This window comes from Fragaria vesca, linkage group LG2, assembly GCF_000184155.1.
Source record: "Fragaria vesca subsp. vesca linkage group LG2, FraVesHawaii_1.0, whole genome shotgun sequence".
Classification (NCBI taxonomy): Eukaryota; Viridiplantae; Streptophyta; class Magnoliopsida; order Rosales; family Rosaceae; genus Fragaria; species Fragaria vesca.
Window position 1 is genome coordinate 20,506,979 of NC_020492.1, and position 13,646 is coordinate 20,520,624.

Here is a 13,646-nt window from a genome sequence, read left to right on the forward strand (position 1 = left end):
TGCTTGTACCTAGATCCGCCCCTGCCTTCATGCATTGTTTTCCTTTAACTTTCAAATTTGATTATAAAATATATGCAAAAGAAGATACCTAGTTGGAAATTGTTTCATAAGGTCATATCGGTACGATGGTGATTTTGACACTCCCATGTATGAAAATTCTAAACCTTGCACTTCACTTTAAGCATTTTTATGCAACTTAAAGTGAAGTGTAAGGCGTAAAGTGGAGTGTCAAAATTATTCCATTAAATAGAAAAAAATTTCTTATTCCAAAATGAAAGTCATGCAAGACTTCGGTAAAGGTGAGGAACGAAAGGAATTAATATGTTTCAAGATTTTTTTAGCTCAACCTGTAATCAAATCTCTAAAAGAGTACAAAATTAAGCTGTTATGTCAAGTGCATATATATGTTGTTTTAAGTTTAGGACATGTAGGGGAAGAAAGTCAATAAGCAATCAAAATCATAACAAGGTCATGTACTCTATCTTGAGCATCCATGTACAGATCTTGACAGAAAAGATAAGATACTACAAACCAGAAATCCCAAATAACAAAATCTGTCCAGTAATAACCAAAACGAATGCAGTCAACATAACAAAAGGTAGAGGCATCATATGCAGAGCATACAAGGGAGAGTGTACTACAAAAAAGTTTCAAGCTCCATCCCAAGAACAATATGCCTACCATTTAGGATCCAGATTATATGATGGATCAATATCGCGAATGGAATCCTGGGGAAGCCGCAGCTTTTGGATCCGGTCAGCACATCTTCTACCCACCTTTCCCCCCAATTTAAGATTGAAACACTGTCGCAGATCAAGAGATTCAAGATGAGGACAACCATCAAGAATTGCAGACAAGCCTTTGTTAGTCAGTTGGTTCCTGAAAAGCATGAGGTGGTGTAACCCCTGCATGTTTCGTGCTATAGCAAATGCACAGTCGTCACGCTCAGCCTTCTTGCAGTCATCTATGAACCACTGTTTGTTGAACCTGAATGATTTCAAAAGGGGGCATGAGCGCCCGACCAATGCTATAGTTTCATGTGAGATATCATTGTCCAATGTAATGTCAAGGTCCTCCAACAATGAAAATTCTGAGGCCGCTTTACGGAATCCCTCATCTGTGATTCTGTGAGAATCCACTAAACGGAGGCGTTCGAGTCCTTTTGCCCTGACGAAAAGTTTTAAAAGAATTTGTTAGCTAAAATACACACATAGCTGAGTACAGTTAGATATAAAAACCCAAACATAAGTTCAATAGATTTAAAGAAGCTTGGAGCTTATTTATGCAGATGCATGTGGTCCGAGAAACACGTTCTATGCTGCGTTGTGAAGACAGTTTATAGGCTTCATTATGGATATATTAAAAGCTCTATCCTAGGCCACATCAAGTTAATTGTTCAAAATGTGATATCTGTCTGCTTCAGTAACTTTTATGTGAGTAGTATGAGATCAGTCTCTTCACTCTCACACATACCTTTCCCAAATCTACTTATACTAGACAGTAGATACAATTGTCGAGTTCTAGAAAGCTCAAGCATGGTGAGATCGATTAATATCCCCCAAATGTCAAGAACATACAACATCAAGAAAGTGCAAAAAAAACAAAGAAAATCAGGTTGATAGATATATTCTACTGATTCTAATTAGTATTACGGATCTAAATTTTGATATTAGTGAGAGTGACATACCTATCTGCAAGATATTCGAGGAGAAAATTGATACCGAAGTTCTCAACATTGATATCAACCAAATTACCACAGCTACGTCTAATGGCTTCTTCACACAGGTCATGCAAGTAGAAGGGCCTGTAGTTGGAAACATTAAGCTTATTGTGCATGTCAATGGTGCGCCACATCAATGGGTCCTTGCAGATGTAGAACCACTTTGAGCACACTTTCTGAGCAGTGGCAAGGATCTTGACCGCTCCCAGCCGTGACAGTATTGATCTTGTAATATTGTCTGGGAGCTCTGTCCACTTAAAGCAGTAACTTTCAGATCTGGCAACAAACCCCTTGCCCTCAGTTGAATCATGGGGAAGCCACAGATTTTCAATTCGTTCAGCACATAATCTTCCCAACTCTCCATCCAGATTAAGAATGAAACAATGGCGAAGATCAAGTGAACAAAGATGAGGACAAGAGTCGAGAATATATCTCAAGCCATCATTTGTTAACTTATTCCCGAAAAGCTGAAGGTGGCGTAAACCACCCATTGTTCCTGCTATAGCTAATGCATCTCCATTGTACTCTTTGAGAGGGAAAGGTATACGCTTCTCTTGGTAATAATACTTCTCTCGGCCAAAATAACATGAACACCAATCTCCAAAATGATACGCATAGGGCTCATCATTTGAGAATCTACACCACTCTTTGTTCAATTTGAATGATTTCAAAAGAGGGCAAGAGCGCCCAACGTACCACTTCTAGAGCTACATGTGAGATATTACCGCATAAAGAAATGTCAAGTTCCTCCAACAATGGCAGCTTCTGAGCCACTTTTACCAGTCCCTCATCTGATACGCTCTTGCAACTCAATAGTCGGAGACGTCTGATCCCTCTTGCACTATACAGAAGTGATAAAAATTACAGATCAACATACCCACTCATTGAAATGAAACATAAACTCCAATACATACATACCTAAATACTGAACGATGTTAGACAAATACTAAGGTAAAGATACCAGTCTCATTACTCTCATAAAGTTCTGTGTTCTGTGTTCATGTACTGAAGCAACTGATCGGTACCGAAGTGCTCGATATTAACATCAACCAGCTCACCACGGCTAAGATCAACGGCGTGACGGCACATGATCTCCAAATCGTACTCCAAGGCTTTTAGATCACCATCATTTCTCATGTCGATGGTGCGCCACATCCTAGTGTTGTTCTTGCAGATTCTGCGCCACTTCATGCAAACCTTCTGAGCACTCTCCAAAACCTCAATAGCTCCCAGACGCATGAACATCTCCCCCGCCGCGTTCTCAGGGAGCTCCGTCCAGTCTCGCCGCAGTCCTCTCCCGGCGGCTCCATTTGAGGGCTCCCCCATTTTCTCAAATCTCAATCCGGAGAGACTACTTTTGAATTGTGTGTTTCGAGAAACCGAGTCTTTTCAACTGTTCAAGACGTGGGTGTCGAAGCGACGTTTGGGCCGGGTCGACATTTATGGGCCGATATTGGTCCATACCGTTTTGGCGGCAAAACTAACGGGTGGACTTTTATTCGATTCTGGTTTACAAGTTGCATGGTTTTGCTGAAGCTGTGTAGCTAGGCGCCGACGGTGTGGTTTAAATAATAGAGACCAGAAGAAGAGGAAGGAAGCCCACGTTACCATGTTCACTGGATTCTGTGTAGTTGACAATTCTAATTTAATGGGTAATTGAGGCCATTCCCATTGCTCATGCTTCATCTCTAATTTTAGGCAAACTTTGAGACTACCTCAAACTCCAAGGAGTCCAAGCTACCTCACTACTGTACTATATACTATTGCCCCCCTAAATTTCATATCTAAGAACATCTCCAGCAGCTTTCTTAAATTCTTGAAATTCTCTAATTTGGAGAAGATTTTGGGTGTTTTGCTCCAACAGATTCCTTAAAACTTTTTCCAAAATGGGGAATGTGATGAAAGAGAAACCCAAATTCCCCAAATCTGCAGCATTCTCCAAATTTTATAGAAGGATTTGGGGAATCATCTTGAAATCTCCAAAATAGGGAATCTGTTAGAGTTGTAGAAGAAAAATTACTTGGAGCATTGACTTTTGCTTCCCTATAATAAAGAAATTATGGAGAAGCTGTTGGAGATGCTCTAAAACTGTACTAATTTATTCATGTAACCCGAAGGTGAGCCGTGATATGTTGTTACCGAAATTACTATTGCTATAGATAGACACACCATTCTTTTTCAAGAAAAAAACCCACCAACTATTTGTTTCTTTGATTACAACATTGGAAGGTAACCTATTTCTACACACTAATGTACGTCCACCTCACTAATATTTGTAAGACATATCCTCAAAACAATTTGATGATGAAACAACAACAACAAAGCTAAAACATAAAGCTACGAGGAACATCTCTGCCTAGCTGATCTAAGTGGAACGCTAAGATACCGACATGGGGAGGTAAGAAAACCACACATACGGGCCAGAATGCATTCAAATGAGAGTGAGCCATGTTTGCTAATTTGTATGGCACATAATTAGCTTCTCTATGCACATGCGGAAAGGTAACATGTATATTGAAATTGGTGTGTTAATTTGAAAATATCCTGAACCAACTTATAGATGTAGTCATGTACCACGAAATAGTGGGATGACACTGCATGTAGTCGATCAACACCTTTGAATCTCCCTACATGAGGATAATAAGCAGAGGAGTATGATGTCCCTCTCTCAAAGAGCAATGGCCTCGGCTACTAGAACATTAGCAAGTCAAATATACTTTTATTTTACATGTAACATCCCATGCAGATAACCTTGTGGGAATGTGGGATATAGGAAACATTGAAACAGTGACACCACCCAAAACGACGTCGGCCGGGGAAGTCAGAAATCAGCCTGCACCCTTTATTTAAATCCAACCACAACCCTCCATTTTTTTTTTTTTTCTTCTAACAACCACCTCCACATTTTGTGTCTGTTTCACACACCACCCATTCCTCACTGACAGGTGCCCTCGACGCCATCAGAAGAAGAAAAAAAGAATAAACAAAAAGCAAAACAAAAAAATCTGGGGGGAAAATACCAAACTACCTCTCTGCTGTAGAAGATGATGAAAATATCCACCCACATAAAATGATAAAAAGAAGCAACCCGTCCCACAGACCTTTCATTTTCTACCCTCTCTCTCTCTCTCTCTCTCTCTCGTCTCTCTCTGTACTCGTTCTCGTTCTCTCGTCTCTCGTACGTCGTACTCTACTACGTACGTACGTCGTACGTACGTCGTCGTCGTACGTACGTCGTACGTACGTACGTACGTACGTACGTACCGTACGTACGTACGTACGTACGTACGTACGTACGTACGTACGTACGTACCGTACGTACGTACCGTAACCGTACCGAACGACCAATAACGAAAGAAAAGAAAAAGAAAAATAAAACTAAAAGAAAACAAAACAAAAACTAAACGGTAAACGGGTAAACGGTAAACCGTAAACCTAACCTTACCTACGTACTCGTTACGTTAAGTAAACGTAAGTAAGTAAGTAAGTAAACTTAAACTAACCTACCCAACCAACTAAATAAGTAAACGTAAAACGTAAACCGAACCTACCACCACACTCTCTCTTCTCTCTCTCTCTCTCTCTCTCTCTCTCTCTCTCTCTCTCTCTCTCTCCCCACAGCCACAAAAGCTACTGGAACCCCACTATTATACTCCAATCTCCTCCTCCTCCTCTGCCAAAAGCCATGTTTGAGGACTCTGTTGTATCCGCCCTGCCCTCAATTTGGGCCTCCATGAACAGCTGGCTAACCCCAACTGTTCTCTTCGTCCTCCTCAACCTCATGATTGGCACCATCGCCATTGCCTCCAGCTTAGGCACCCAGAAGCACCACGACCAAGACCCACACAACCAACACGAACACCAACACCATCAAGGCTTGGTAAGATCTGCCTCTGTTTTGCAGCGCTTCAAATCCATCAACTTCTACTCCTACAGATCTCAAGAGCCCACCACGAACTCTGAAAAGGCCCCTGATTCCGACACCCATGAAGTCGAAGAGCTCAAACTCGTCAGATCTCCTTCCATCTTGCAGCGTCTCCAGTCCATCAAGTTCCAGTTCCACTTCCCCAGAGAGCCTATCCCTCAACAGCCCCGAGACTTCGTACTTCCGGAACCGGAAACCGAAGCGCATTACGCTTCTTACGACCACTCTCCTGAAGACGAATCTTCCGAACATGAAGAAGACGAATCTTCCGAACATGAAGAAGCCGAAGCCGAAGAGATGGAGCTGGATGAAGACCAGTTCGGAACCCAGGAAGACGAAGCGGAAGACCAGACGCTGGACGAGATTTACCGCCAGCTACAGCAAGAGCACCACGTCAGCAGGACAACCTCCGACACCATGCCGGCATCCGGCGAGGTGCCCGCGAAGCTGCCGAAGAAGATGAAGAAGTCGGCGAGCGCCAAGTCGGCATTTGGTCACTTCGCGGCGCAGGAAATCGTGGAGAGCCGCAGGCCGGCGACGGTGAGGGATAAGAAGGCGAAGAAGGCGGATCATGAGGACGATGAGGAGGTGGATGCGAAAGCCGATGACTTCATCAACAGGTTCAAGCAACAGCTCAAGCTGCAGAGGATCGACTCGATCATTAGGTACAAGGACATGATCAGCAGAGGCAGCGACAAGTGATTATCATTCTTGCAAGCAAACTGGGAAGTTATTATTTACTGGGTTTTTGATTAAATTTCGTGTTGGTTTTGGGGAAGAAGAAGATGATTTCTTTAAGATTTTTATTAGCAGGAGTTCTTGAATGTAATCATTGTAATGTAGATCTACTAGTCTCTCACCACTGCTGCTAGCTGCTGCAGCGGTTATTTTTGTTTGTTCAGATATGCCCTTTGTTATGTGTTCTATTTACGGTTGGCCGCCCTTCGTTCGTGAGGGGGTATCTGGGTAATTTGAATGAATGATCTGCGTCTCTTTTGTGAACGGTTAGCTGGAGGGGGTGGAGTGTGTCGCAGAGTGAGATTATAAGCTGGAATTGCTCACAGTCCACAAGAATTTTCCAGATTTTCTTTTTGTTTACGAGTCGGTGGGGTAATTGGGTCTAATCACTACGTTGGATTTCGCTATCGCCGAGCTTATCCGTATCTGAAGGAGGATTGGTCGTGTTCCACGTAGGGGGTATTGTTGTGATACTCATAGCAACACCGATTGGCATACGACAGTGTGTCGTATGACTTGCTGCTTCTTCGTCTTCTGAAATTTTGCATCTCTATTTGTTAGGACTAAAAAGACTGTTAAATAAGAAGTTCAGTTTGGTTAGTACCATATTTGGTGTCAGAATTTAGTTTCTTTATTTAGATTTATGTTGTTTGTATTTGTTTGGATGATTTCTAACTATTTGATTGAATATAATCTAAAATCGTCATATCATCTTTATGTCATCTTTATTTTATCTAATGACTATAACATATCCAAACAACATAAATCAAAGCAGAGAATCCGGATCCGCGGTGTCAATACAAAAATAAATGAGTTTATTTAACATCTTGTTTTCATTTTAGCATCTGATGATGTTGTCGTGGGTACTCTAATTGGTCATCCTTAGATAACACTATTACTCTAAACCATAAACCAAACAAACTACTCTCTAATCTCGTGTAACATCAAACATGGGTTAATATTAATACAATTTGATACCCATGAGTTCATGACAATCTTAAAAAATAAGAAGATGTAACGTAGTCCTAAGTACCAAACGTACATTAATCCATAAGAGAAGAGTCTCTTAAGTGCCCAACACGAGAAGAATCCAACAAAAGAGTCATCTTAGCATGAGGAGGAACCGTGTCAAACCAATAATTTGACGAAGAAATATAGTGACCAACCGAAGCAAAGAGATGCTGGCAAAAGCTTTAACATCTCTGATCAGGACTTGAGTTTCTAAATAATAGCACAAGAACCTTAAACACAACTTGATTTTTCTAATACGAGTTAAAAAATGGTAAGCATTATAAAATCGGTTTTTCTCTACAAGAACAACATAGAAAGTAAAATTTACTCGGCAACTTTAAAATAGAAGAGCAAACTAAACCAGTAATATGGAAGTACACCCTGTTGTGTGATTGCTCGGACAAAAAGAACAAAGCCCCCGAGAAACATAAAGAGATAAGGCTGATTTAGTATCCAACATTGGTCTATGAAGTTGGTGAACCTCTAAATTAAGTTTATATTCCACTTGATCAGAACTTATGACATAACTGGATTTGGCGTTTGGTGTGACATAGTTATAGCTGGAGATTTTATCTTTCCAATTTTCTATTGCTGGGGTTGAGTTGATGATCCATTCTGGGTTTTAATGTAGCTCAAACCGCAAGTGTCTCTTTGGATATGGTATGGACGGGGTGTGGTCCTAGTAGGGTTTAGGGGCCACTTTAGTAATTATGTATCATTCTTTTGGGTCTTGACCAATGTTTTTTGATGTTTTATATGGTTAAATTGTGAATGGTGAAAGGGGCCACATTAGTGGGTAAAATGTCACCCTTTCTATATTTGGACCGAGGTGAAACGAGTGACATGGGTCCGAATGGTTACCAGTAGCAACGAGCTAGATGCTAGATCGATAGCCGGAGCCACCATTTAAGATTTTATTCACCAGTTCATCACAAGTGTAGTTAGAATATCATTTCAGAGTTATTCACTGATTCATTACAAGTGATTTCATCAACAATCATGTGTATCTGAATACGCAAATTGATAAATTCAATCTCGTTTTCAAAAAAGAAAAAAAGAAAATATCTTAAACGTTCAGAGACAAAATCACTAGAAAAATAGAAACAACTAACTAAATAAATGAAACTTATTTTTGAAAGAACAATTGGATAAATTATGTGTCAGTGGGATGTGTGACATTAAATTTAAAGCCATGAGCAGGGGTAAGATGAGAAGAAAAGGAGTAGTATTGGCACTGGCATCAGACGAACTTTACGTGCATTTGAGTACTTGTATCGATCACTAAACCCCCTCTTGGATAATGATATTGGGTTTTGGGACAAGATTTGAAGTACTAATACTTGTGAAGCAAAAGGATTATGCTGTAATTGTTGGACAAGCAAGCACTGTCTTGGGGGTAGTATAACATTAGACAGATGCCTTTGCTTTTTATGACCGGATTTGTGTTGGTCCTATTTTAAGATGATCTTGATCTCAATTATCATCTAATATCAGTTAAAATTGCAATGGGGTTAATGAAGATACTTGAGAAATTAGCTAGCCAGAGCTATTTTTCCAAATACACGTATATTGATTTGCCCATTTACTACACACGGTGGAGAGTCTCAAGCTCTTCAGGCCAAACCAGAGACCAAATTAAAGCCGCAGCAACCTAGCTCAACTGATACCTCCCCTAGTCCCTTTGCGTGCCTCTAGTTGCTCTTGTTTGTTTTCTTGACCGGGCTAAACTGATGGGGTGGAGTTGAAAAATTCTGATTGACTTGCAGAAATCCTATTTGAGGTTCCGCAAAGAACCTGCAAAAGACATTTTACAGTTTATACAAGATCAAACCTGCAACTATGTGATGGCATATCAAACTCACAAGTTCTCTATTATTGCGAGAACTGAACATCGCACTCAATAACACGAACCAAAATGATGAACACAAACGCCATACCAAGTGAGAATTAATGAATCGCAACCAAAATAAAACTAAAAAAAAAAAAGAAGAAATTTCAGATCATGACCTGACAGCATTCCCATTCCAAATTTAGTGGAGGGATAGGAAGGCCAACACAGCTGAGAAGAACATAGAACATTACCGTATATCTTAGAGGCCAAACCAGCAAGAAGAAGAACATGAGAAGTGGAAGAAGAAGGGAGTGTTATCCATATATAATGTAGTGGGAGAGTTTAGGGTTTACAATCAAGCAAATCAGGACCCTTCATTTGAAATTCAAGATGAAATAGATTTCACAGTGGTGCACCCACTTCTCATCTCATGCAGATAGAGCAGACTGAGCAGCAGAACAGAGAGACCACTGACCAAAGACCAAAACTATTGACAATTGACCTGGGGCTTAATTTCAGGATTACATGCGATCAAATATGGATATAATTAAATTTTAATTTTAAATCAAAGCCTGATTTGATTGCCGTTTGGATTTGGTTGATGTTGAATTGAATTTGATTGTCAACCAGTTTGCAAGCATATCCCCGATTTTGTACATGGATTACAAACCATGCCCTAGTCACAAACATCCAGGGGCGGATCCAGAAATTGAGATCGGGTGGGACTTAAAATTTTCACTATAAAAAAAACTCGACGTTGCTAGAGCAATTTATATATCGAAGAGAAAGATGCACCTACGATAAGATTAGGGAATGTAGTGAGTCTTACTGGTACCCCTTTAATGCATGTAAGCTTTTACAAAACAACTCTTTAGATGTAATACAAAATAGAGCTAAATAAACATGTCAATGCAATACAAAATATATAGATTGATGTAAAGTCCGGCTCAACTATTTAAATCTTACTATGCGAGAACCTTTTTAGAAAGCTGAAGAAGACGATAAGTCTCTCTGTTTTAATAAACTAGAAAACTACAACTCTTTTTTTATAACAAACACAAAAAATTCTCAAGTAGGACTTGGGATGAAATTAGACATGATATATGTGGGGTATAGTGAGAGATAATTACATGTATTTTTTTCCCTCAAAAAATTAGGGTGGGACTTGAGTCCCAATGTGTGGTACTAGATCCGCCCCTGCAAACATCGTTACACAAAGATGTATATTTTAGAGTAAAATACACGTGTGTTTGCTAAACTCGAATGAGATTGAGAAGCGATAGGAGGAATGGTAGATCGAATAGTCATTCTCAATTCTCGCTTTACTTGTTATCCGGTACTGAACAATGCTAAGTACCTCGACTGCTTCCTGAACTTCATATATATTAACGTATGTGAAATGTTTTAACTATGCATTGCAGCATAATGCATGACCACTTTGACAACTTCGGTGTTCAAACCAACTAAGTTGGAGATATATTTAACTTGGCAAGAACCACGTACTATACCACTTACACCGGTTAAGTTCGGTTGATAAAGGGTAATGTTGCGTGCACTTGATACAATCGTTAAGCCAATTTGATCTCGTTTCTAGCTATATGTTTTGTAAACTATATCGCACAAATAAGTGTGCTCCATTTTACGAACTATAGGAAACTCTTGAAATTTTAGTGCTAGCTAAAATCGCAAACAACTCGTTATGCTAAGCACCAAGAAACTCCATGAACTTGAGAAGATGCTCTTTCCCTTTTTTCTTCAAAGATACAAGGAAGATGCTCTTCTCAATTCAAAGTGGACTAGAAGCGCTAAAGAAGGCGGGGACTTGCCCCCTATAAGATGTCGTTGATTTATAGCACACACGACTGTGATTAATCTAAACGCCACAGGCCGTCTGGCACTACGAGCCCGTGACAAAAGGGCTTTCTCACCAGCAAAAAAAAGGTCACAATTCACATGTAAAGCAAAGTCCTCCCACATTCGAATATTAACTGGAACAAGACGAAAGACCTTTGCTTTGCTTTGCTTTGTCTAATTCTAAACCCACAGAGTGATGAAGATGGTGTGGATGGTTACTCGACAGCTTTCGATTAAAGGAAAGAGAAGGCGCATATGGGGAGGAGGAGCTTTTCTCTGTTGGGTTTTGTTAATGTTGGTCACTCCCAAGATTTCTCACTCCCCAAATCACCATCACTATGCTGACATGCGCAACTTCCTTGGTAACCCAATAAATTTCCAGTCTTGTTTCACTTTCTTACTGTTCTTTAGACACTTCTTAATTTTGCCAAACTGGGTTTTTGACAGGGGTGCCCAACACATTGAATGTGATCACCAATTTCCCATTCTTGGTTGTTGGAGTTCTGGGTTTTGTTCTCTGCCTTCAAGGGGGGTTTTTCAATATCAGGTTCAGTAATTGTGCTCTATCTATCAGTTTTGTTCATGTCTTCTAGTGATGTAATTGGTTGGTTTTGTTTAGTTTGCCAGGTGAAGTTTGGGGTTGGGCACTGTTCTATGCAGGAATAGCAGGGTTGGCTTTTGGGTCTGCTTATTATCATTTGAAGCCTGATGATAGTAGAGTGACTTGGGATACCTTGCCGGTTAGCATTTCAATTTCTTTCAAGTGCTGTCAATTTTTAGCTGTTCATATGTACCGTACTTCTGTCCCCTGTTGGAGAAAATGTCAAAAAGAGAAGAGGATGATATTGATCTTTCAAAACTTTTGACTGATAAAAGGAAACATTTTGTCTGATAAAAGGAAGAGTGTTTACTCAGCTGTCCGTAATTCATTAACTCTACTCAAAAGGGAAATATATATGTGCCAATTATTTATCCACTTTGAGGTACTTTAGAACAACAAGAGCTATGTTAGTATGGTATTGTAGTGAAGGAAATTCTGGACATTTTCCCACCTTTGTTCGTTTCTCTTTGTTTAATTCAACTATTGAAGTAAATTCTGGATTGCAGATGATGATCACATTATCCTCGCTTTTCTCTAGTTTTTTAGTCGAGAGAGTGGGAGAGAGAATCGGCTTAAGTTGTCTATTTGCACTCCTCTTCATTGCATTTCTCAGTACTGCCTATGAAAGGTCAGTTTTTCTCGTCTGTGTTCTTTGCTGAACTCTTATTTTGGAGGTAACTTGAATAAAATTGCTAACTGTGGTTCTTACTTGGTGGCTGCAGGACATGTAATGATATTAGATTGTACATGATGTTCGAATTGATTCCGTGTATAGCAATTCCAGGAATGACATTTGTGTTCCCACCCAAATATACTCACTCAAGATATTGGCTTTGGGCAGCAGGTAGGTTACTTTCATCATTTTTCTCCTGAAATAAAATCAGCAAGAGTTGTTAACTAGCTGATGTTCAATAGAATAGGAATGGGTTTCTAACATAGCTTGTTACAATATCTGAGAGTATATACTGAAAATTAGATAGGTTTCACTATAAACTGGTCTTGAATGGTAGCTTCCCTGTTGATGTGGCTAAAACTCATAATTTTGGTCGTGTCATGCTAGTAAATAAACTTCTAAATACCTATAAATGATGTTACCTTGAGCGCTAAACTTATAAACTTTTCCAACTAGTGAGAAAAGAAGCATCAGGTGGCTAACATTTCATCCTCCCCCAATTTGAAGTCATGGTTAGATTTTGGGGCTGCAAGCGTGCTTGTGTTTTTCATCTATTGGGATAAAGTTTCACTAGTGGAGGTGTTGCTTTTTTTGTTCAATTGTGTTTTTAGTGAATTGCTCTTTTCATTTCTCTAGTATGGTAATGATTTGAAGGAACCAATACAGCTCTAAAAACTTTGATACCTGATCATCCCTATCCTTTGAGAAACATGGAATAATTTCCAAGTGACTACAGAAAACTCTATACAGGGGCTTACATTCTCTCCAAATTTGAAGCCTTTGCTGACATGAAAATATACCATGCAAACCAGTACACTATCAGTGGGCACTCTTTGGAGCATCTATGTTTAGTAATCGTCCCTGTTCTTCTCAGTATTATGCTCATGCACAGAACCAGGAAATGTCAAAGGTACTTTAGTTCCTGCAATTTAGTTATTCATTGATATCGTCATCTGTTTGAAACAATCTTTTCATTCTGATATGTTTTCCATTGATATTATTAGATTTATAGACTGATACTTTCCTCAAAACTATTTTAGTCTTCTTACATGTTAGTGGAATTGATAACAGAATAGGCCCCTTTAAAGAATGTTCCTGAAATAGGCAAGGCAAAGAAGATCACATTTTCTTTGCAGCTCCACCACCTAGTTGGTGCTTAAAACTTTTCTGTGAATGGGGAGTCATTGAAGGTAAGGAGTGATTCTGTACTATTCTCCGGTACTACTCAATCACGCCTCTTGAGCATTTAGATGATTGCTTGACATGGATCAGCATGAAGATTACTCGAGAATG

General features: G+C 39.7%; 2 protein-coding genes across 2 annotated transcripts; both read left to right on the top strand.

Annotated features, from left to right (window-relative positions):
- The first annotated feature begins 5,289 nt into the window (after positions 1–5,289).
- LOC101310484 lies at positions 5,290–7,102 on the top strand. Its single transcript, XM_004290995.1, has one exon. The coding sequence runs from the start codon at positions 5,406–5,408 to the stop codon at positions 6,345–6,347; it is 942 nt and encodes a 313-aa protein (XP_004291043.1). The 5' UTR covers positions 5,290–5,405; the 3' UTR covers positions 6,348–7,102.
- A 4,063-nt stretch (positions 7,103–11,165) lies between these two features.
- On the top strand, positions 11,166–13,370 carry LOC101307374. Its single transcript, XM_004292745.1, has 7 exons — positions 11,166–11,441; positions 11,527–11,626; positions 11,699–11,819; positions 12,187–12,308; positions 12,403–12,524; positions 13,104–13,263; positions 13,358–13,370. Exons 1-7 carry the CDS (start codon positions 11,276–11,278, stop codon positions 13,368–13,370), a joined length of 804 nt encoding a protein of 267 aa, XP_004292793.1. The 5' UTR covers positions 11,166–11,275.
- Positions 13,371–13,646: the final 276 nt, after the last annotated feature.